The sequence below is a fragment of the Myotis daubentonii genome, chromosome 2, assembly GCF_963259705.1.
Source record: "Myotis daubentonii chromosome 2, mMyoDau2.1, whole genome shotgun sequence".
NCBI lineage: Eukaryota > Metazoa > Chordata > Mammalia > Chiroptera > Vespertilionidae > Myotis > Myotis daubentonii.
In genome coordinates this window covers 56230338-56254454 of record NC_081841.1, presented here as the reverse complement: position 1 = coordinate 56254454, position 24117 = coordinate 56230338, and the positions used below count along the sequence as shown (strand labels likewise).

Here is a 24117-nt window from a genome sequence, read left to right as displayed (position 1 = left end):
TCTATGTCATTTATAGAGTGAAGGTATAAAGGAAGGAGGTATACCACTCACTTAACAGATATCCCAGTGAGGGGAAAAAAGTCATTTTATTCAGATGAGGCACTTTCAATGTATGTGTTTGTGGTGTGTTTGTGTATGTGTGTGTGCACACATATGCGTGGGAAATAGTGGAGGTGGTACAGGATAATAAATACTGTAAGGGTGAAGGAACACTGCCCTGAGCTGGCAGGAGGGTGTGGCAGCAGTGTACAGAGCCTATGGAGTAGAGTCCAGGGAGGTGGGTTCAAGGCTGGCTTGGAGGCTGAGGTGTCCCCCTCAACACAAGAAGCCAAAGAAATTGGAGGAGCGGGGTGGTGGGCCCATGAGCATGGGCATCTGGTTCTTGTGGGTGATCTTGATCTGGAAGGGAAGGGGCATGTTCAGATGCAGCAGCAGAAATTTGGGGGAAGACCCATGGGTTCAGGGTGGGTTGCTGGGGGAAGACCCATCATACATAGTAGGATGGCCAGGGGCTGGGAAGCCAGGGTATGAGAGGAATGGTGCACAGGGAAACTTCAGGCGTCAGGAGGAAGTGAAGAAGCTATGGCACGGAGATTTAGGATCCATGGAGCCCGAGGGTTCAATATTTGGCAGGCATAGGCAATACTCACCGTACAGGGCGACTGCATCCAGGGTTCTCCATCAATTTGCATGGGAAGGGTTTTCGTGGTGCTGTGGGAGGCCAAGGCAGATGGTGGAGATTTCCTTACCAATCAAATACCAAAACTCTGTTTCTTAGTTGGCTTTCAGACCCGTTAGCACTGAGATCTCCTAGTACAGTCCCTCCCCGCCATTCCCATGACCCGGGTGCTCCCGGCCCAACTCCTTCCCTCAGAGCCCCTGGCCAGAATTTTCCTTACTGAAAGGTGATCTCAGAGCACTTGGCCAGCCGACGTCCAGCACTTTTGAGCTTGGTATAGATCTGGCCCATTTCAATTGCACCCTCCAGCCCTACTACTTCCAGCCGCTTGTCACTTGGGTCTGGGGGTGGAAAGTAGTGAGACAGGTTTTGCAGAAGCAGGGTGCCTTCAGAGAGAGTCACACCTTCCCCTTAGTCCCGCTCACTCCGCTTCCAGAGCGGCTCCTCTCACCTGGTACACTGGTTTTCAGGATGTCAGGGTCGGTGATGACTTTAGCTGCAGAACCTAAGGCCTGGTTGATCCCGTGGATGTCCCCATGGGGTCTCTTGGTATCACCCCAGAGGTTGGATCCACCATGCGTGCTAGGAATGTTCAGGACTGCAATACCTTCTAGAGATAGGGAACTCAGATCTAATGGTTTCCCACAGATCTGAGGGTAGGAGAAAACAGATCCTTACATCATGACATAATCAAGGGCGTGACCTCTTCCTCCACCAAATGACAAATAGGGAAAGCCAAGATTTTGAGTTTTGCAAGGGATGGAGGGAAATAGGGACTAGTATATCTTGAGAACTTGGGAATTCAAAATTGGAGAACTGGGAGGTCAAAGCAAAGGTTCAAGAATATGGGAAGTTCTTGAGACACCTGTGTAGGGAGAAACTAAGATATAAAAAGCTGAAAAGGATATAGGGTTAGGTTTCATCATACCCACCTCAACTGTCAAAGACTCCTCCAGCTTTTTGCATGTTGAGAAGATGGATTCAGATGTGGCAAATTCGAAATACCATAGCTTGTTCTTCATTCTGTATCAGCCCCAACACAAGACCCAGTAGGGAGGGGACAAATTATGCAGTTGGCAGTGACAGGGAAGGGCATCAACCTCCTGACTCCATACCCATGCAGAACAGGGTACCTTTGGGTTGAGGGCTTTCCTAGAGGTGTTACTACCCATATAAGTGCTCTGGTCACACTTGGCCACAACTGGTCCCCGCCACTGTGTATACCTACCCCCACCCCCACTTTCTCTCACCTGCTGTTGAACTTCTCAGGATATTTCTCTCGCATCATGTGGAATCGGTGAGCAATAGAGGCGTCCTGGGGAGTTCAGGGCATGTAAGATCAGAGGCCTGCCTCCTCTCAGCACATAACTTTCTGTAACTTCCCCATTTGGGAGCAGGACGCCTCATGTTCTTTTCTTGCAACTCACACCACTGGGCCCCACCCCAAATTTTCCTGTGGATAGCTTCCTTAACCTCTACCTTTCCAGTCTGCCCTCCTCCAGCCTGTGCCTGCTTAACCCCTACTTCCTCCCTTCCCCCATGCCCACTCCACTGACCACACCAATGGAGAAGTAGTTATTGATGATTTGAAAGGGGACTGGGTCACACTTTTCTTCAGTTCGTTGGGGTATCACCTCCACAGACCATCGATCCATATATACCACTTTACTCATCTCTAAATCCTTGAGGATCTTCCCCAAATTCTGTCCCTCATAGCCTAGGGAGGGGGGAGAACACAGGTTAGCACTCAGCCCCAAGTCTCAGAGGGACCTCCTCTTAGCTCCTGGCTCCACAAATTCCCAGGGATTCTCTGTCCTGATTCTGCAGACTCTCCCAGCCCTTGCCAGTGGAAGGGAAGGGTGGTTGGGCATGGACCTTGCTGACCCTTTCTTCCACACTGTCATGGAGGATGAATGTTCCCAATGTGTGTACCCATCTAACAATCATGCAAAGTTCATCTGGAAGACTAGAGAAAATAGCCAGAAAAATTTTAAAATGAGTGATGAATGGGGAAAATTCATTCTCTATCTCTATCTCCATCTCCATCTCTATCTCTCTCCCTCATTCCCTGACACTTTCTCTGTCTAAACAGTGTGATAAAAGTAAATAAAGTAAAAAGTAAAGGACAGAGTGCCCGCCCAGAAATAGAATGAAGTATATATGAGAGTTTAGTATATGATGACATTTCAAGTAAGCAGGGAAAAGACAGATTATTCCATAAATGGTGCTGGGTGTAAAAATTACTCCTTATACCAAAATAAATAAATTCAAGGTGGATCAAAGAATTTAAATGTAAAAAAAGGAAGCAGAATTTGTACTAGAAGAAAGCACAATGTTTTAACAATCTTGAGTGGAAAAGGCCTTTCTAAAGCATAATATGTACAAAGCTAGGAGCCAAAAAAGGGAAAGACTGATTAACACAAATATATTAAAATTACAAACTTCTGTATGGTTAAATAAATAACACACTTAAAAAAAAAAAAGACAAAATAGCCCTACCGGTTTGGCTCAGTGGTGGAGCGTCTGCCCACAGACTGAAGGGTCCTGGGTTTGATTCCCGTCAAGGGCATGTACCTCAGTTGCAGGCTCAATCCCCTGTCCCAGTCAGGGCATGTTCGGGAGGCAACCAATTGATGTGTCTCTCTCACAGCAATGTTTCTCTCTCTGTGTCTCTCCCCCACCCTTCTGACTCTGTCTAAAAAAAATCAATGGAAAAATATGCTCAAGTGAGGATTAACAGCAACAACAACAAAGACAAAATACAAACTGAGGAAAATTTTCTGCAGCACAGACAACAGATTAACTTCCCCAACATTCAAAAAAAGCTTACAAATTCTATATTAATATAGTCAATAGAAAAACTGGCAAATAAGGCAATCAAGCCAATCACAGAAGAAATACAGCTCTAGCTGGTTTGGCTCAGTGGATAGAGCATCAGCCTGTGGACTGAAGGGTTGTGGACTCAATCCCCAGTAGCGGGGTGGGCAGGAGGCAGCCAATCAATGATTCTCTCTCATCGTTGATGTTTCTATCTCTCTCTCCCTCTCCCTTCCTCTCTGAAATCAATAAAAATATATTTAAGCCAAAACCGGTTTGGCTCAGTGGATAGAGCGTCGGCCTGCAGACTGAAAGGTCCCAGGTTAGATTCCGGTCAAGGGCATGTACCTGGGTTGCGGGCACATCCCCAGTGGGGAGTGTGCAGGAGGCAGCTGATCGATGTTTCTAACTCTCTATCTCTATCCCTTCTTCTCTGTGAAGAATCAATAAAATATATTTTAAATATATATATATATATTTAAGCCTGGCCACGGGAGACCACGGTTCAATTTCCAGTCAGGACACATGCCTGGGTTGCAGGTTGGTCCCCAGTGTGTGGTGTGCAGGAGGCAGCCGATCAATGATTTTCTCTCATCATTGATGTTTCAATCACTCTCTCTCCCCCTTCCTTTCTGAAATCAATAAAAATATATTTTAAATAATAAAAACATATTTTTAAAAAAGAAATACAAATGGACAATATGCATATTAAAGATGCTCAAATTGACAAAGTATAAAGAGATTGATAAAATCAAGCATTAAAGGGATTGTGAATAAACTGGCACTCTCATTTGCTGTTAGTTGGAGCATATATTGTTATTTCATTTTTGGAAGACAATTCAGCAATTTTTATCAAAACGTTATCAAATTTTATCAAAACGTATCCTTTGATGTAGCAATTCCACTTTTAGGAATTTCACCTACAGAAACCAACACACATGTGCACAGCAGTGGATATTCAAGTAAGTTTGCTGAGGTACTTCTAAAATAGCAAAATATTGGAAAAAATCTAAATGCCCATCAGTAAGGGAAGGTTATATGGATGGTGGCAAATCCATGCCATGAAATAATGCACAGCTACTGAATGCAAAATGAAATCTATAGGAGCTAACATGAAAAGAGCTCCAAGACACATTATGCCATGAAAAAAAGAACCAGAACAATTTGGATAGCATGATCCCATTTATGTTTGTTTAAAAGTCCCGTGTGTGTGTGTGTGTGTGTGTGTGTGTGCATGTGAAAACAGAAAAATGAGTGCAAATAGGAAGCAGTGGGAGGAATGTGGAATTTGGTGAGGAGTAAGGAAAAAGAGACCTATATGTGAAGACTTACACATTTCACTTTTCAAAATTTTTTACAGTGAAAATGTACTGACGTATTACTTTCTTTTTCTTTTTAATATGGAATGTTTCACAAATTTGTGTGTCATCCTTGCACTGAGGCCATGGTAATCATCTCTGTATCATTCCAATTTTAGTATATATACTGCTCAAGCAAGCACTATTTTTTTTTAAAGAAAATAACTAATCAAGTGTCAAATCTTTATGCTCTTGGAGCCAGCAATTTCACTTCTTGAAATCTCTCCTAGAGAAATTCTCACATCTGTGTGCAGAGATAGATGTGCAGTATTCACTGCACATGGTTTGTAGTAAAAGACTAAATGCTACCCAGATGTCTATCAAGAGGGGACTCATTAAATAATTTATGAAAGGCACGTTCCCTCCCAGGAGCACATCCATGCTTTTCTTCCCCGACAGGCATGCCTCTCCTAAACTCTAACAGTCCCCACAGGACTTGCAACCAGGGGAGCCATGGGCAGCAGCTGCTCCTCCGAGCTAACCCTCTGAACCTGTGTCCAAGGCCCCGTTTCCTCTGACTTTCCAGTGAGCGAAAGCAGCCCCACCTTGGCTCACTTCTTTTTTCCTGTAACAGTTCTAGGGAGCTTAAGCAGCCTCGCTTAGTCTCTCTCCTGTTGCTTCTTCTATCCTAAGCCCTTCCTCCTTTCGCTATCCTGAGCTGTAATAAACATACTCTCAAAATAAAAATAAATAAGTAAATAATGACATTCACAGAGCATAGTGCTATTCAGTAATAAAAGGAGTGAGGCAGCCCTAGCAAGTTTGGCTCAGTGGATAGTGTTGGCCTGAGGAGTGAAGGGTTCTGGGTTCGATTTCAGTCAAGGGTACATGCCTGGGTTGCGGGCTTGATCCCCAGTAGGGGGTGTGCAAGAGGCAGCCAATCAATGATTATCTCTCATCATTTGATGTTTCTATCTCTCTCTGCCTCTCTCTTCCTCTCTGAAATCAATAAAAATATATTTTAAAAAAGAAATATAATGACAACCAAGATGAACTGTTTCGTTAAAAAGAAGAAGAAAAGCATCTGTAAAATGACCTTGTTGTTTAAATACAGATTAGTATGTCTCTAGAAAGAAAACCGTGTGGAAATAGACTCCAAAACTTCAGGGAGTAGATTACAGAGAACTTTCACTTTCTTGGCACATATGTCTGAAACGTTTGAAGTATATTTTACCACAAGCACGTATTATTTTTGTAATCAGGAAGAAAAGATTACAAAACTGGGTCTTCACTTCCTCACATTCCATTGGTGGTTCAACCCACTGTAATTTGCCTTTCACCATACAACCCTGCTGAAACGCTTTTGGCGAAGATGCCAGTGATTCCTGCCAAAACCAATAGTGTATCTTTAGTTCTTATTTTAACTCATGAAACTACTCACTTGGTTTCTAAACTAGCACTCTCTAAGTGACAGAGGGCCCTCTCTAACTGCTCCTTCGTAGTCTCTGCGGTGGACAGGATAATGGCCCCTTGAAGATGTCCACATCCTCATCTCCAGAATCTGTGAATATGTTGCCGTACACAGCAAGCGGCTTTGTGGGTGTGATTAAATTAATGATTTTAAAAATGGGGAGAGTATCCTGAATTATCTAGGGGGGCCCAAGGTGATCACAGAGGTCCTTATAAGTAAAAGGGGACCCCTAGAGCTTCTAAACAAAACACAGCCCTGCCAGCATCTTGACTTTAGTGCAGTGGGACCTATTTTGGACTTCTGATCCTCAGAACGTTAAGATGATAAATTTGTGTTGTTGTTGTTGTTTTAAATATATTTTATTGATTTTTTTACAGAGAGGAAGGGAGAAGGATAGAGAGTTAGAAACATCGATCAGCTGCCTCCTGCACACCCCCATCTGGGGATGTGCCCGCAACCAAGGTACATGCCCTTAACCGGAATCAAACTGGGGACCCTTCAGTCCCCAGACTGATGCTCTATCCACTGAGCCAAACCAGTCAGAGCTGTGTTTTAAACCACTGTTTGTGGTGACTTGTTATAGCAGAAACAGGTCACTAATATAGACTCCATTAATAATTCATCTTCCTCTGCTCAAACCTTAAATAGGGTGATTACCAGGATCTGCCTGTTCTCATCCACCTTCTCTTCTTAACTCTTTTCCTGGTAACTCTCCTCCAGATGTCAATTCCACCCAGGAGCAGATGACTCTCAAACATGTATCTTCAGCCCTGACTTTTCTCCTAAATTTTTTAAAATTGTTTTATTGCTTAAAGTATTACAAAGAGTATTACATATGTCTCCTTTTTTTCCTGCCCTTGACAATCCCCTGGCCTCCCCTACCCCCCAGTGTCTTATGTCCATTGGTTATGCTTATATGCATGCATACAAGTCCTTTGGTTGATCTCTTACCGCCCCCCTCCTGCCCCCCAACCCTCTCCGGCCTTCCCGCTGTAGTTGACAGTCTGTTCGAGGATGCTCTGCCTCTGTATCTATTTTTGTTCATAAGTTTATAATGGCCTTTATTATCCATAAATGAGTGAGATCATGTGGTATTTTTCCTTCATTGACTGGCTTATTTCACTTAGCATAATGCTCTCCAGTTCCATCCATGCTGTTGCAAATGGTAAGAATTCCTTCTTTTTCACAGCAGCATAGTATTCCATCATGTAGATGTACCACAGTTTTCTAATTCATTCATCTACTGATGGGCACTTAGGCTGTTTCCAGATCTTAGCTATGGTGAATTGTGCTGCTATGAATATAGGGATGCATATATCCTTTCTGATTGGTGTTTCTGTTTTCTTGGGATATATTCCTAGAAGTGGGATCACGGGGTCTCCTAAATTTTTAACATTGACTTCTAACTACCCACCACACACTTCCATCTGGGTGCTCCACTGACACCTCAATGCAGCATGTCTAAAAATGAATCTTTCTTCCTTAAACTGGTCCTCCTCCTGTATCCCATATCTTAATAAATGCCATCCCATCTGCTCAGTCCACAGACCTAGGAAATGTCTTAGACTGGTCTTCACGTCCTCCTCCACAACCCATTAGTTACCAAACATTGTGGCTTCTACCTCATGGCTCTGGTTGGGGTGCGCGCGGGAGGCAACCAATCGATGTGTCTCTCTCACATCGATGTTTCTCTCTCTGTGTCTCTCTCCTCCTTCCTTCCACTCTCTCTAAAAAATCAATGGGGCCTTGGCCAGTTTGGTTCAGTGAATAGAGTGTCGGCCTGTGGACTGAAGGGTCCCAGGTTTGATTCCAGTCAAGCGCACACGCCCGGGTTGCAGGCTTGCTCTGCAGTGTGGGGTGTGCAGGAGGCAACAGGTCAATGATATTTCTATCTCTCCCTTCCTCTCTGAAATCAATAAAAATATTTTAAAAAGAAAACCAGCTGAAACCGGTTTGGCTCAGTGGATAGAGCGTCGGCTTGCGGACTGAAAGGTCCCAGGTTCGATTCCGGTCAGGGGCATGTTCCTGGGTTGCGGGCACATCCCCAATAGGAGACGTGCAGGAGGCAGCTGATCCATGTTTCTCTCTCATCGATGTTTCTAACTCTCTATCTCTCTCCCTTCCTCTCTGTAAAAAATCAATAAAATATATTTTAAAAAATAAATAAATAAAAATAAAAATAAAACCAATGGGAAAAATATCCTCAGGTGAGGATTAACACAACACAAAACAAACAAACAAATAAAATCTGGCCAAAAATTTACATGGTAATATGTATTCAAAAATATTCCTAGCCCTAACCGGTTTGGCTCAGTGGATAGAGCATCGGCCTGCAGACTCAAGGGTCCCAGGTTCGATTCCGGTCAAGGGCATGTACCTTGGTTGCGGGCACAGCCCCAGTGGGGAGTGTGTAGGAGGCAGCTGATCGATGTTTCTCTCTCATTGATGTTTCTAACTCTCTATCCCTCTCCCTTCCTCTCTGTAAAAAATCAATAAAAATATATTTAAAAAATATTCCTAATTTCTGGAATAATATTTTATATAGAGAGGGTATAACATTTTATTTTACTTTTAAATATATTTTTTTCTTGATTTCAGAGAAGAAGGAGAGGGAGAGAGAGATAGAAACATCAATGATGAGAGAGAATCATTGACTGGCTGCCTTCTGCACGCCCCACACAAGATTGAGCCCACAACCTGGGCATGTGCCCTGACTGGGAATTGAACCATGACCTCCTGGTTCATAGGTTGACATTCAACCACTGAGCACACCGGCCAGTGTATACGAGAGTATAATATTTTACATATATTTTTCATGAGTTTAAGAGCTCCCTACGGTTCAGGAATTGCACATTCAAATGCCTCAGTGTTAGAAAGGTAAAGTGGACGAGTGAACAGTAGGAAGCCCCGGGCTTGTGGGAAATTGAGGAATACATAACCCACTTCTTAGAAATAACCAAAGTCAAACAAATTAAAACGCTGCAAGGTAGACAGTACAAATAACTTCTGTGGGCTGTCAGCTTGCAATCTTCAGCAGGATGAAGTTAAAAACTCCTCAGCACAGCATTCATGACCCTCCATAATCTGGACTCTAGCAAACACAGTCCTCCTTCTCCCCATTCCCCATTTCACCCCTTATGTCCCAGTAACAATGAATGACTCACACTTTCCCCTAATGCACCACCACATTGTTTGGTGGCTCCAATGGTTTTACATAATTTCTTCCATTTAAAACACTCTTTACTCTCCTTAGAAGACCCCTATTCTATAATCTCCTGTGACATCTCAGAGCTGGACTTTGAATCCAGCAGCTCAGCTCCAAGATACCTCAAACTCAACCTGCCCCACACTGACATCTTTAACTACCAATGCCTTCAACTCTTTCTCTTTTAAGAGAGCAAAAGACTAGAAATGGGAGTGTAGTTAGGAGACTGTTGCAATACACTTGGGAAGAAATTATAATGAATGAATACATGACCTGATTAACTGGTTGAATGAATGGATGAGTCATGGCCAATCTCCCTACAAGTTCCATCACTCGGCATCTGGCTTACATAAAAATACGTTTTCATTGATATGAGAGAGAGAGAGAAGAAGGGACAGGTAGAGAAAGAAACATCAATCTGCTGCATTCTACTGGGGATCGAGCTGCAATCCAGGCATGTACCCTGACCAGGAATCGAACCAGCAACCTTTCTCTGTGCACGGGACAATGCCCAACGAACTGAGCCACACTGGCCAGAGCTGGCTTAGCTCTTATACAACCTTTCTTATTCCTACATTGTCCTCCCTCTACCCCCATTTTCCCTGATCCCTGATGCTCTGGGCCCTAAGAATTGGTTGGGAGAAATAGAAGATTTTTAGATGTATAGGGGAGAGAACCATCACCCTTGACCCTTCTAAGTTCAGACTGTGATCCTTGTTCCTTCCACAGCTCTCTTCTTTTGGGACAATCCACTTTGGTACCCGCCCATCTCTGCCTATTCTTCCCAACCCTCTTTGTTCACCAGACGCCTAGATGCTTTCTAGGTGTCTTCCCCTTCCAACCCAACTCCACCCATTACCCAAGAAAAAGTTTCTAATCATTTACCTCCTCCCCATCTTAGACAACGAGCTAGATCATTTCCAGTGCCCAGAGGTAACACGGCAACAGGAGGCACAACAGGCAAGTTGGCTTTGTCTGGGGAGGCAGGTGTGGAGATGCATGGAGGGAGTTAGCTCTGGAAGGCCACTGCCCGAGTGCCCTGCCCAGAGCGCTCCCTGCACTGACCAATGGTCTCGAGGATCCAGCCTACTGTGCCATCTCCACCACACACCAAAATCCGGCAATCGGGAACTTCTCTGAAGAATCTAAGCCTGAGACAAAAGGTGAAAGAGAAGATGAGGAACGATAACTGGAATGAGGCTACCCAATTCCCAGACAGGCAGATTACTTTTTTTTTTTTTTGGACTTTCCTTATAATCCCCTTCTCCTATGTCAAAAGACTTATCTCTATTAAGAGCAGAGAAAAGGTACAATGGGGAGAGTTTATAGCCACTCCTTAGTAGTTAGGGAAAATTGGTATCTCCAACCTTTGAGCAGAACAATGATGAGGCAGAGCACTTAGAGGACAGAATACTCAGTGACCCTAGTGAAAACGGCATTCTGAATTCTGATTTCTAGGGGTCCCCTGGCCCTCCCCTCCCAACATGCAATCTTTCCTGCTCTCTCAACATACACAGATAGGCAGACACACACAAACATTGTGCTATAGCTCCCAACTTACACTCACCCTGGCTCAGGACCATCCTTTAGGAGGTTGAACACCTGTCGAGGGTTTAGCAGATACTGGAATTTCCAAAGCACCCTATTTGAGGGAAAAAGGAAAGCTCATGGCAGGGGATGGAGTTTCTGTACCCCACCTTCTTGCTGTCCTCCTCAAGGAAAGTCCTCTCCATACACACAGATTCCAAATCTCTGTCGGTCCTCTCCCTCCATCTCAGAAGACCCAGTGTTGTTTTCTCACCTCTCTCCCTGCTTCCCACCACTCTTAGGGTTGACAAAGACCAGAAGTGGGTGGGTGTTGGCGACAGGGTCAATCTGCACGGAGGAGGAAGACAAGGGTAAGGAACACAGGGTTTTGTTAGCGTTCAGATGGACCCTGGAGACAGGAACAGAAAGCTGTTATTCCCCCAAGATATTTCCCCCTCCTCTACCAGGGTGGGGCTTCTGGAGAGCAGGCACAATTCCCCAGGTTTCTACTTCATTCCCCCCAGGAGGGCTCCAGTGAAGGAAAACCATTCCCCACCACATGAAGCCCAACCCTCTCAGCCTTGTACCCGCAGAGCCTCAAACGTGCTCAAATTTAAATCATCCACGATCTTCTGGCTTGTTTTGCTACTTTTATGCTCCTGTCCAGAGGCCTAGGAAGGGAAGCAAAGGGAAGGAAAACTGGATTGTGTGTGAATCCCTAAACAGATGAGAGTTTGACTTGAGTCCTAAAAGTATAGGCTCTCTGCTCTAAATGGCATTGTGTGCATGTGTATTTTTAAATCGGAGAAGCACTCGTGTCCCCTCCCAGCCACTTCCCACAGCACTCACCAAGACGCTGGGATAGATGGAAGATGGGGGCAAGATGTGATCCCGGAGCAGCCCACAGTCACACTCATGGCCCACAGCTTGCAGGCAGTCATCATGGATCTGAAAGACAAGGTGGGCATGGAGAGATCGTGGAAGGAACCTCATCACTTCTCAACTTGGGGATCTGGTACTGAAAAGAGAGCCCTTAGGGGCTGTAAGGGATAAGCTGTCTGGGAGGCGAGAAGACTAGAGATAACAGAGGAGAGAGGGCAGTTTAAGCAGAGGCCCCAAGGCGCAGCCTGTAGACAAAGCCTCTGAACTGACCTCTAGGTGGCACCACACACAATGCAGCCCAACCAGACCGTGGTAGATCCGGATTTTTTTCTGACAGCGGTCGCATCTTCCAGATACACAGCCTCCTCGCACCCACACATGTGATTGGACCTTGGGGAGAAAGGCAATCCCAGTCTGAGAGGGTCTGAGCAAGGACTGGGGAAGGGTTGAGGGTAACAATGGGCCAAGGGCTGGGGCCAGGCTGTGGATGGTGATGGGGTAGGCATGGGGGTCACTCACACCAATGTCCTTCCGAGACTTGGCATAGGTGCTGACTTCACAAGGCAGGGCCTTCATGGCACACTGGTCGTGAACGGTGTACTTACAGACTGGGCAAGGGGAAGAAGGTCAGAGCCTTAGCAAAGCCCCTCTCTCTAGTTCCTCCTTACCCGGGGGTGAGGTAGGATCACTCACTGAAACAAGACATATAATCCCTTGCTGTGAGGGTATGGTAGATAATTAAAGTTTGGGGTGGGGGTTCACCTCCAAGACCTATGCCTTTTGCTCACTCTTCCCCCTAAGAGGGCAATTGTTACTGCATGACTACCCCTACTCCCTCCACGTGCCAGTAACTGAGTTGGATGATCCAAAGGAGGCCCAGATATAAAACAATAATAATAACTAATTTTTATTGTAGACTTAATAGTAGGTACATGCACTGGATGAAGCACTTTTCTTGCAACAACTTATTTAATGCTCACAATGATCTCAATTTCAGTTGAGGAAACTAAGGCTTAACTAGGTCACATAACTAGTCAGTGACAGAGGTCAGGATTCAAACCCCGGTTACACTAAGTTCAGAGCACCATGCTCCCACAGAGAGCTGGGCTGCCCCTCTGCTCCCACACTCCCAGGCCCCATCACTCACGGTTACAGCACAGGCCCTGTTTGCCAAGACCAATGCTTGACTCGCACAGGTTGCAGTAGACTGGTCGGGGGAACCTCTTAGGTCTCCACATGTGCTGCCCATTGTCCTTCAGGGTCTAGGAGGGCATAGTAAATGCTAGGGAGTGTCTAAGCCCTTAGAGAACCAACCTCTGGCAAACAACCCAAAGCAGCTGTCTTAACTTCCTTACAAGTCTCTTCTACTCACCATCTCCAGGCCCAGCAGCACTAGCAATGGCACCGTAGTGGCCCCAGCCCGGAGCCACTCAGCCAGGGAGACAGAGCCACTGCCATCATAGTCAATCTCTTTCATCATTTCTTGAAGAATCTGAGCAGAGAATGGGGAGACTCTTGGTGTGAGTGGCCCCTCAGATCTGACACCTCTCCAAGGCCCCCCAGGACACCCAGACCAGCCATCCTAGCTAAGGGTAAAGTAGACTTTACCCTTAAAGGGAGAAAATACAAGAAGGGACATGAAGGAAGAGCTGCCTTACCGGCTTCAGCTCAGACACATCCCAATCCAGGTATTCAGCCACTCGCATCATCTGTGTGATGATTTTTTCCACTTCCTGTGGGCCAAGAGAGTAAGAGCCACAGCCATATCCCACCTCACTACCACCATTCAAACCGTTCTCTAGAAATCAGAGTTCTTACATTCCACCCCAGACCCATCTCTCATTCTCAGGTGCCTATGCTAAGTCTATGTGTGTTCATATGTTTGCAAGCCAGTCCCCAATTCATGTCTCCAGCCTCCTCTTTTAGGGGTCAAGAGCTTGGGACCTACTCCCAAATTTAGTTCTACAAGATTCAACTTCTCCCTCTAGCTTCCTCTGCTTCTTAAGATCCTGGAAGAGTTGAGACAGGAGGGGACAGACAAATGGACACATACTCCCTTGCCCAGCATACAGGTCCCCCAACTCACTGAGCTGTCCAGGATCCCATTTCTGTCCATGTCGTACAGCTTGAAGGTGACTGTGGGGTGTTTTAGGGGGGCCAGGGTCAGTTTGTGAGGGATACCCAAAGAATTCATCATAGAATACAGGGGAAACAAAGAGATAGGGAGAAACCTTTTAGATGAAGAGCCCAGAGCTTGGGGTTGGGACTGAAAAAGGAGACAAAAAGGGAGGGGAAACAGGTCTGGATTCCACCCTCAGTGAACCTGATAGGGGAGATACTACACACCATCTACATCCCAAGAACACCCCAGGCCACCTACATGAAAATGTACAAAACATAGGAACTCGGGTGACTATGGTGGATGGCATTAGGTATAAGGAGTCTGGGGGAACAGAGAAAATGGGCTCACTCTCTGGCCCCACCTTTGTCGGGCCCTGTCGGTCTTTAGGAATCCTGAAAAAATTAGGGAAGGAAGGCTGGGGAACACCCTCTCTCCCTTCACCTTTCTTCCCCTCCCCCAGTCCAGAATGGCAACTCACATTCTAGCTTGTCTTCTGGTCGGCCACCCTCCAGAAGGGAAAAGTAGCAGGAGACATCACTGAGACATACCATATCTGGATACAAAAAGTACAGTAAATCTGAGGTGGGGCTCCCTTCACTCTGGCTCTTCTCTTTTCCTTTGTTTGTCCCAACTCTTCCCTTTAACTTTCCTTCTTCCAGCTCCCAGAGACCAGCAGGGCCAACCTCTACCTCTGACGATCCCCATCCCTAACCCCAGCATGTGACTCAATTCAGCTCTCACTCCAAAACCCATGACTTTTCTTCAGGAGGCTGGGCCCATTCCCACCTGTGTGACCATACCTTTTTTTACAGTCTCTTCTAAGGAGTAACTAGTCTGGAAGGATTGAAACAGGGCCAAGCTTAGGTGACTGGGAACATCATCCACTTCCAGGTAGATTTTCAGGAATTGCTGGAATCCCTCATACCCAATGGCCTATGATGAGAGCAACCATTATCCTGGGGAGTCTGCAGGATGGGAGTTGGGGATTGAAGAATTGGGAGTAGTGAGGACAGAGACAGTAAGTGCAGAATTGAGAAGCACCCAAGGCAGGAGTATAACTTCTTAGGTTGAGTCCTGAATTACTAGAATCTCTTGCTTTGTCCTAAAGCAATAGCTGCAGTAACAATGAATGTTGGGGTATCTCAAGGGAAGAGAGCATGGTTGGGCCCAGAATAATCCCTGGAAGTTGGGGATCCCAATGGTGTAGCAAAAAACAAAGACAGGAGGAGTTGGTCCAGGAAAAGATTTACCAGCTGCCACTCACATCTTCTTGGACATATCCAGCCATTTCACCATCCTCAAAGAGCTTTAGGACATCACTGACCTTCTTGGTGGAGTCTACCGTGTGAAGAGAGTGAAAGAAGAGCATTAGTCTAGTTTAGCTCTCCCTGCCCTCTGCCAGTGTCCCACCCAGACACCCAACAGGAAAAAAGAGTCAAGTGAGACGAAGAAAGAAGAAAGTCTGAAATACACAGAAATACAGAAGAGAATAACATTTCAGATCCTCCAAAGTGGTACCCCTATTTTTTCTTCTCTGAGACTTGGAACGGGCAGTCAAGGTTCAGAGAAAGTAGATGGACAGCTGAGACCCCAGACATCTCCTCATCTCCCTCTCCTCCCTTTCCTAGTCATAGGCATATCTTAGGAGCTGACTGGTTCAAGATCATGGGGGAGACTGGGGGTGAGGGGGGAAAATTGAAGGAAGAGGAGGAGCTCTCTGGGGTAAGGTCTCCAGAACTAAAGGACTGAGAGAAAGACTCACATTCCATGTATTTCTGCAGCTGGGCAAAATCGTTGGGGCTTATTAGGCCCCTCTCCTTGGCCATCTTCCTTTTTTTCACAAGGTTGGCCACGAGGGCAGCTTGGTAGTACAACTTGCGGCGCCTGGACGTGGGCTTCCAAGGGTAGGTCTGGAGGACGACAAGAGCATGTGGCTGAAAGAGCCAGCATGGCCTCTGTGGTTGTCTACTCAGTTAATTCTCCACTCCCACGATTATTTCGGTTCTTTCCTTTTCTCTGAGTCTCTCTCTAAGTCTCTTCTGTGCCTTGTGTTCCTCTCCATGTGTCTCTCTCTCTCCCTGACAGACTGTCCTTTGTCTCTGTTTTTGACTCATCTCTTACTCTCCTCCATTTCTGGATCCTTCTCCAGCTCTCTTATTCCCCTCGGCCCCCAATCTGTCTTAATTCATCTTGACCACCCTCAGCTTCCCGCCCCCACGCCCGCTTTCCCAGTGTATATGTCTTCGTGAGTGTGTCTCTCGCCTGCTTCTACCTTTTCTCCCGCCACCCCCAATCTCTGCAGTCAATTCCAAGCCTGTGCTCTCCATCGCGGATCCCACATCCCGGCCCCCCGGGTGGTTCTCACTGCGCTGCTGGCACGCCTTCCGGGCCAGGATCCCATTTTGCTCCGCCTCCAGCCTCGGTCTCCAGCCCCGCTCCGCCACCCACTCCCCGAGCCACCCACGCCCCGCAACGACCTCTAGCGCTTCTGACGCGCGCGACACAGAACCAACTCTGGCGGGTCCCCAACCTTGGCCCCGCCTCGCCAGTGTCCAGCGGAGCTCGACTGAGGAAGGGGGGAAGCCAGGCACGTGAGACTGGGAGAAGTTAGGGGGAAGACATCTATCTGCCTGACTTCCCGGTTGCAGCAGGGTTTAACTAAATGTGGGAGTCTCAGATTATGGGGTCTTCCTTCTACCCACCTAGGTTGGCTAACAGTGTTTAGGGAGCTAATTTTTAGCTATGGGACTCAGAGACCAAAGAGGAGCCATCACGTGGATCATGCTGACCACTGGCCCAGAGACCAAGTAGCAGAGGGCAACTTGCCTTGAGTATTGAAAAACAGCAATAATAATATCTCACATTAGTATAGCACAGCACCGTTTTGGAGTCAAACAGAACTAGGGTTAGTCATATCTTGGTTCTATTTTTAGCTCTGATACCAGCGTCTGATTTGGACAAACTACATCTGTAAAATGGGGAGAATGACACCTATCTATCACAGTTGTGAGGATTGTCAAATAATGTATAAAAAGTACCAACTATAATGCCTGGCATACAGAAGGCCTTCAAGAAACAGTAGTTATTGTATTAACAATTAAAAGAAAATTCTATGAGATAAAAAATGATTGGTATAGCCATCCTATAGGTGAAGAAACTAAAGCTCCAAGAGGAGGTTGGGACTTCCCAAGGCAGGAACCAAAGCTGCAATCCAAGAATTGTGTGGCAGGGGCCCCTGCTTGTCTTTCTGTCTTTTTATATATACATATATAAAATTTTTTAAAATTTATTTCAGAGAGGAAGGGAGAGGACTGAGAGACAAACATCAGTGAAAGAGAATCATTGACCAGCTGCCTTCTGCATGCCCCCTACTGGGGATTGAGCCTGCAACCCCCAAATGTGCCCTGACTGGAAATTGAACCCTGACCTCCTGGTTCATGTGTGGATGCTCAACCAGTGAGCAACACTCTCCTCTTCACACACTGCCTTTTAGTCTCACTGACCTCTTTCTGTTCTGCAAACATACCAAGTTCTTCCCTGCTCAGGGCCATGAGACTTACTGTTCTGTCTGCCTGGAACACTCTTCCATACTCGTGGGCAGAGCTGACTTTTTGCCAAAGCTGAAATGTCAGCTGCTCCAAGAGTCCTTCCCTGATCATTCTAAAGTAGTCCCCTCCTTTGCATAGCACCGTCATTTCTTTTACAGAACATAACACAGCTAGAAATTATCTTGTTATTTTTTCTTTGAACCATTTTTTATTTTTCAACTACAGTTGACATATATTGTATTAGTTTCATTCCAGTGATTAGACATTATATAACTTACTAAGTGATCATTCCGATAAATCTCATACCCAACTATTTTCTTTCCTGTTTGTCTTCTACTAAAATGTAAGTTCCACAAGGGCAGGAACTTATCATTTTTTAAATTCTATTTCTTTAATCTTTTGTTTCTTTTTTAAATAGATTTTTATCGATTTCAGAGAGGGAGAGGGAGAGAGAGATAGAAACATCAATGATGAGAGAGATTCATTGATCGGCTGCCTACTGCACACCCCCTATTGGGGATCGAGCCAGCAACCTGGGCATGTGCCCCTGACGAGAATCAAACACAGCACTCTTCAGTCTGCAGGCTAACGCTCTATTCACTGAGCCAAACCAGCCAAGGCTTGTCAGTATTATTCATCACTGTATCCCCAATATCAAAAACAGTGCCCAAACATGATCTCACTCATTTGTTGAATATAATGAACAACATAAACTGATGAACAAAAACAGATCCAGAAACAGAGAAGCATCGTCAAACCTCAGAGTGAAGGTAGGGGAGGTTGGGGGTAAGGGAGAGAAATCAACCAAAGGACTTATATGCAAGCATACAGGCCTAACCAATGGACACAGACAACAGGGGGTGAGGGCATGAGTGGGGGGGGATGGAGGTAATGTGGGGATAAGGACACATATGTAATAACTTAATCAATAAAAAAAAACAAAAACCCCAGTGCCCAGCATGTTGTAGGTGCTCCATATTGGTTGTACAAATAGTTATGTAAAGTTAGGGAGTCATATTTTGAGAATAATAATACAAATATGGTTAAATGGGATGCCAGAGTGTCCATCTTGATAGGCAGGGGAATACGTGAGACAATTTGGAGCACATATAGTAGGTGCTAAATAAATATTTGTTAAATGAATGAATAATGTTAATCTGACCTCTGCCTCCCCTCTGCCCATTTATTTATTCAGGCTCAAGGAGGCAGTTAGGACCTATGAGAATTTATTTTCTGGTGGTGCAAGAATCTACTCTGTAGCCTCTAACCTTGGGACATCTTTGCTGCCCACCTCTATGTGTAGAACATTCCTCGCCTGGGGGCGCTCTGGGAACACTTAGGAAGGGGTTCTGTGACACTGATATTCTGGAGAAAGGAGTCCACCCCTCTGGCCCTTTTCAAAGACTATCATCCAACTTCTACTGCCAACAGAGCTAATGAATACATAATAGTCTCATGGCTAATGGGCCTGTATGGCTTAATTAGCCACTCTGATTACCCCTGGGAATTCTTAGATAGCTCCAAGGTTCTAGGACATCTGTGAGAGAAAGTGACAGGGAGTGAGCAAACAAGGGACAAAAGGACAATACTTCTTTCTTGTCTCTCTTTTCAAAAAATGATCCTTCCTAGCCTCAAGGTCTTAAATGTAGTATACAGTAGAGGTTAAGAGTATGGACTTTTGAATTCGATAGGCATGGATTAGAATCCTAGCTCTTGGGTAAGTTATTTCATCTCCCTAAACCTGTTTCCGCATCGATAAAATGGGTACCTAGAGAAATTAGTCACCATGTGAGGATTAAATAAGATAATACATGCAACATACTTAGTAAACTTCATGACACAGAAGAACTCTTTAAATGTTAGATAGTATTATTTTTGTTATTTTATTATAATACAAGGATGGTACCTAGAGAAACGCACATCTGGAGCTTAGGGAAAATGATATCTTTGACCCAGGAAGGCATAAATTCTAGGGACTCCCAGTAGCAGTGAGGCCCAATTGTAGACTTTCCCCCGTGTCAGGCACCGACATGTAGCATTAGGATTCTGCATTTTGCCTATGGGGGGTGGGGGGGGGGAGGTGAGGAGGTGGCTGCAAACTACACTGTCAGGGTCCAAGGATACTCCTGGGCTGCGACCTTGGACCTAGGACTCCTGGGTTCTTTTCAGCCATCCTTCTGACTTTCCCCCGAAAGTTTAACCACCCCAGTTGCTGGAAGGCAACAAACTGCAGGATCCTAGGACCTTAAAGACCTATAACAAGTCCAGGTTTGTCCTCCGCTCCATCCCAACCCTGAGTCTACAACCTGGGCTAGTCCAGGCGGCTGCTAGGGTTGGGAGGGTGGGGTCAGCTGCCAGCCGCCAGCTACTTGTGACTCACCCTTCCCTTCCCTCCTCTGCTTTCCCTGCCTGCCTCTTCCAACTTGGGGTGAGAGAGTTAGTTCACTTGGAGGCAGAGAATCATCGAACATCCTCAGAGCTGGGAGGAAACTGAGGCCCAGAGAGAGGGCAACCGTCACAGGGTGACACGCAGACTCCACACAGCCTGTCCTGGGTCCATTTCATTAAACCTGAGTGCCTCTGGTTTCCTAGATCTTATTTTAGACATCACATACTAACACTGCTGGTAACCGAAAGGTAAGTATGCTTTCCAAAGCCAGTGCTAACGTTTACAGTTTCCCTTTTCACCTCAACACTCATTGCTCACATTCCAAGTCCCATGAGTTTACCATTACTCAGGAATCAGCTCTGCCCCCACAACATTAAGGCTGACCCAGCAAGGAACCCCAAGGGCAGGCACTGGTCCTTGAGGGCCCAGGACTGAACCTGGACTTCTGAACCCGTTAACCACACGAGAACCTGCATCCTCCTCTTCCCTGCCCATCGCTGCCACTAGTTTAGTAGCCCCCTAGAGGGAAACATTTGGCTTGGCTTGAAGCCTCAAAATTCGTTAAACCTCCACAAACCTCACAGATGGCAGTGTTGCTTGATTAAGGGGGTGGGGTGTGGGGGTGTGGGGGGGTCATTGTGCAGTGCAGGAGGAAGTTCCGATGTTGGCACAGTTGGGGCATGTGGGTTCATTCGTTCTGAGGGTGAGAAGATGCCCAATCATATTTGCGTTTCTTCTTCAGTAAAGCTCATTTCCTCCCCCGAAGGTGAAAAACGGGACTCAGACCCCGGGAGTTTCAGAATCCCGGTGACAGGTGTGGAGAAGATACGGGTGGGAAGTCGGGGACCAGGAGGCCAAAACAAGAAGCCTTCTCCAACGTGCAGCGCTGTCGAGGTTCCAAAAATGGACTTTCCTCGCACTCGGGTCCCTGAGAGCTGGGCTTCCTCATCCCTCCGAGACAGGGAGAGGAGGAGGGGGAGCTCTGGGTGCACCGCTGCCTCCCCGGCTCCGGCCGAGCCCTCCCGCTGCCCCCGCGCCCCGGTGCTAACCCCGCGGGCTCCCCGCTCCAGCTGTCACGCTTCCTCCTCCGCCGCCGCCCAGCAGCCCTACCCCGCCCGGGGCCGTGCCCTCGCGCGCCCCCGCCCTCCAGCGCCGAGGGCCGGGCGGGCGGCGGGGGCTCGCGGGGTCTGTACCTGCCTGCGGAGCGCGCGGTCGGAGCTGCAGCGCGGGAGCCGGAGCCGGAGCCGGAGCCGGGATGCAGGGGCCGGGCCGGGCCGGCAGAGACGGCCGCCGCGGGGCCGCCCCTCTCCTGACGACACAGCTGCCCGCCCCTCACCCCGGCCGGCCCGCCCGCGCCCGCGCCCGGGGCCCCCAGCACCGGGATGCCGGTCTGGAGAGGCCCCCGTTCCAGCTCACCAAGCCTCGCTCCCCCCGTCCCGGTGTCTCCAGGGCTCCGGTCTGTGCCTCCTTCTCCACCTCCTGCCCGCGCTGCTCATCTTCCCGCCCCGGGGCCCGCTCTGCTGCTGTTTTCCCTTCATTCCAGCCGCTCACGGCCTCTCCCTGCATTCCAGCCCCGGGAGCCCGGGATCGATCGGGGGCGGGGGCGGGAGCGGACGGCACAGGGGGACAGCTGCCCCCGGCCCACGCCTCGCCCTCCTAACTGCTGCCTTCCCAGCTCCGGTGCAACCACTATGGGCTAAGACCATACCCCGGAGATCTCTCAGCAGCGAGGCCAGAGTTCAGACTCCACGTCCTGAGACCCCAACCCACCCACCACCACCCACCAGGGGCCCCACTACCTGCCGCTACTTGAGAAAAGCTGCCCCCCTTACCTCCAGGCCCCTCACCTCAGGAACACCCCGACCCGGACGCCTCACACTTGTCTTCCCAAGTCTACGGACACTTCCTTCTCGCAAAACCCAGATGGCTCCCTTGATTCTGGGGTGGAGGTTTAGGTGCAAAGAGCACTCTGGCCTGTTCCACCCTTTCTTTATGCCCGCACCCTCCCACATTACCTGCTGGTCCTGGCAGGTGGCATAGAAGGCCTTGGCCAAAAGTTGGGGTGAAAAGAGGTCTTTTCAGTTTCTTTCTGGAATCTGTTCTGGAGTGAAGACCCTGGGGGCAGCACGGTGGCAAGGGAGAGAGACGGAGGCCTTAGGGACTTACTGGTAGGCACTGGGGACCCTGGCATCCTGCTTCCTGGCCCCGCCCCGTCTCCCCCTCCACACACACACACACACACACACACACACACACACACACACACACACGCACACACGCCTCCTCTTACCCTTCATTGAAATAGGGCACAATAACAAAGGCTTGAGTTCCTGGAATCTTCCTTTTTACACCTGGTGGTAGAAGAAAGGGGAGGGGAGAGCCCTGGCTGGGAGGGTGTATGTGTGTTCTGTAAATGTCGTGTGTGTGTACACACACACATATAATATAGACATACTTCTACATTCTTCGGTGGGGGTTGAAGAGGAGGAATGAATACATGAGGACCTCTAGTGGAAACAGAGGGGTGCAAGCAGTTCTTGATTGTTTTAAGACACTCAAGACAGGCTTGTTGGAAGAGACTCCTCCATTTTTAAAAACAATATTTTATTGATTTTTTTTACAGAGAGGAAGGGAAAGGGATAGAGAGTTAGAAACATTGATGAGAGAGGAACATCAATCAGCTGCCTCCTGCACACCCCCCACTGGGGGTATACCCGCAGCCGAGGTACATGCCCTTGACCGGAATCCAACCCAGGACCCTTCAGTCTGCAGGCCGACGCTCTATCCACTGAGGGTCCCAGGTGCAATTCTGGTCAAGGGCATGTACCTTGGTTGCAGGCACATCCCCAGTAGGGAGTGTGCAGGAGGCAGCTGAATTGATGTTTCTCTGTCATGGATGTTTCTAACTCTCTATTCCTCTCCTTCTCCCTTCCTCTCTGTAAAAAATCAATAAAGAATATGTATTTTTATAAAGGCCTATTTTGCACCAGGCCTTGTACTTAGTTCTGCAAGACAGCCAAATACAGAGCCTAGTTTAGGGGTACACCATAGAGTGGCCTGGTGTGTGCGAGTGTGTGTATGTGTCAAGTGCCTGCCCCTCGAACCCACCCTAAACAAGCATACGGTATCAGTTGAGAACAAGTCCCCTAGAGCCTCTTCCAACCAGTTTTCTGTCCTTGAACCTCTCATCTAGAAATACTGGAATGCCCCTAGCTGGTTTGGCTCAGTGGATACAGCATCGGCCTGCGGACTGAGGGGTCCTGGGTTTGATTCCCATCAAGGGCACATGCCCGGGTTTCAGGCTCGATCCCCAGTAAGGGGTGTGCAGGAGGCAGCTGATCAACCGATCAATGATTCTCTCTCAGCATTGATGTTTCTATCTCTCCCTCTCCCTTCTTCTCTGAAATCAATAAAAACACATTTTTAAAAAAGTAGAAATACTGGAATGACACTACTCCTTAAAGCACTCAGCTTTCCTTGCAAATAACACTCCCAGTGATACACGCTATGTATGACCTGAGTTCCTCATTCCCTCCTCCTCATCAGTTCTGTCCCTACATGAGGTTAGAGAGTCCCCTTTGACGACATTATTTGAGACGTCCGCGTGAAGCAGGAGGCGATTTCTCTAGTGAGGAATGAGGTGGCATCAGCCTGGGCGCCTGTGTGTCTTCTCTGGGAACGGTGTCACGCCCCAAGTCGGTTACTGGTGGGGGTATGATGCAGAAAGGCCAAGTAACATCTCAGGAGGAAGCGTCTGATGACTGCAGTTCCAGGTGCTCATTTCTTTAATCAACCACATCATAAAAATCAGAAAGAAAGAAACCGCAGTGAACAAAGGGAAAGGAAAAAACAGCCTTGTTCTCTTCAGCCTCTTCTTTCCCCTCTTCCTCCTCAGGGTGGGGGGCCACATCCGGGCGGGGCCGGGGCCCAGGCAGGTCTGCCAGGCAGACACTAAGTTTCACTTCCTGTCAACCTCAGAGCTGAGGCAGGATGTCGGGGGCACCGGGGGGCCCAGGGCTGGGTAGTCAACGGGGGCCATCCAGGATTCCCTCTTGCAGAACCTTCCACAGAGCAGCTGGAGGCGAGCACCTGCACTCCTCAGGTGGTGCAGCCGAGGCCATGCACCCCCTAGTTTTCAGGGGCCTCCACACTCTCTCCTCCAAGTAGTAACAAGACTAA

At 47.6% G+C, this 24117-nt stretch overlaps 1 protein-coding gene and 1 non-coding gene across 9 annotated transcripts; both read right to left on the bottom strand.

Moving 5' to 3' along the window:
* Positions 1-67: 67 nt before the first annotated feature.
* On the bottom strand, positions 68-22337 carry DGKA (diacylglycerol kinase alpha). 8 transcript variants are annotated; one of them, XM_059683197.1, is made up of 25 exons: positions 22229-22337; positions 21954-22053; positions 15764-15911; positions 15266-15339; positions 14802-14934; positions 14480-14554; positions 13966-14015; positions 13538-13612; positions 13252-13371; positions 13027-13141; positions 12399-12487; positions 12150-12269; positions 11847-11945; positions 11585-11668; positions 11272-11345; positions 11038-11112; positions 10536-10621; positions 10356-10445; positions 2236-2396; positions 1930-1994; positions 1612-1702; positions 1131-1329; positions 900-1020; positions 651-711; positions 68-399 (listed from the first exon to the last, which is right to left on the bottom strand). In XM_059683197.1, exons 3-25 carry the CDS (start codon positions 15825-15827, stop codon positions 316-318), a joined length of 2205 nt encoding a protein of 734 aa, XP_059539180.1. In that variant the 5' UTR covers positions 15828-15911; positions 21954-22053; positions 22229-22337; the 3' UTR covers positions 68-315. The 8 variants fall into 8 exon arrangements, with proteins under 8 accessions (XP_059539180.1, XP_059539178.1, XP_059539177.1 ...); XM_059683195.1 differs by lacking the exons at positions 21954-22053; positions 22229-22337 and adding an exon at positions 21786-21925; XM_059683194.1 differs by lacking the exons at positions 21954-22053; positions 22229-22337 and adding an exon at positions 21771-21909.
* Positions 4891-4997, bottom strand: LOC132228921 (U6 spliceosomal RNA). Its single transcript, XR_009451526.1, has one exon. It is a non-coding gene; the product is annotated as a U6 spliceosomal RNA (small nuclear RNA).
* Positions 22338-24117: the final 1780 nt, after the last annotated feature.

Excerpts from the sequence above, each read along its gene's own strand:
- DGKA (XM_059683193.1), bottom strand. The coding sequence starts at position 21,504 with ATGCAGGGAGAGGCCGTGAGCGGCTGGAATGAAGGGAAAACAGCAGCA. Across the intron at positions 12,488-13,026 it reads ACAGGGCCTGTGCTGTAACC|TCTGTAAGTACACCGTTCAC; the intron begins GTGAGTGATGGG and ends CCCCTTGCCCAG. Across the intron at positions 1,995-2,235 it reads ACTACTTCTCCATTGGTGTG|GACGCCTCTATTGCTCACCG; the intron begins GTCAGTGGAGTG and ends TGAACTCCCCAG.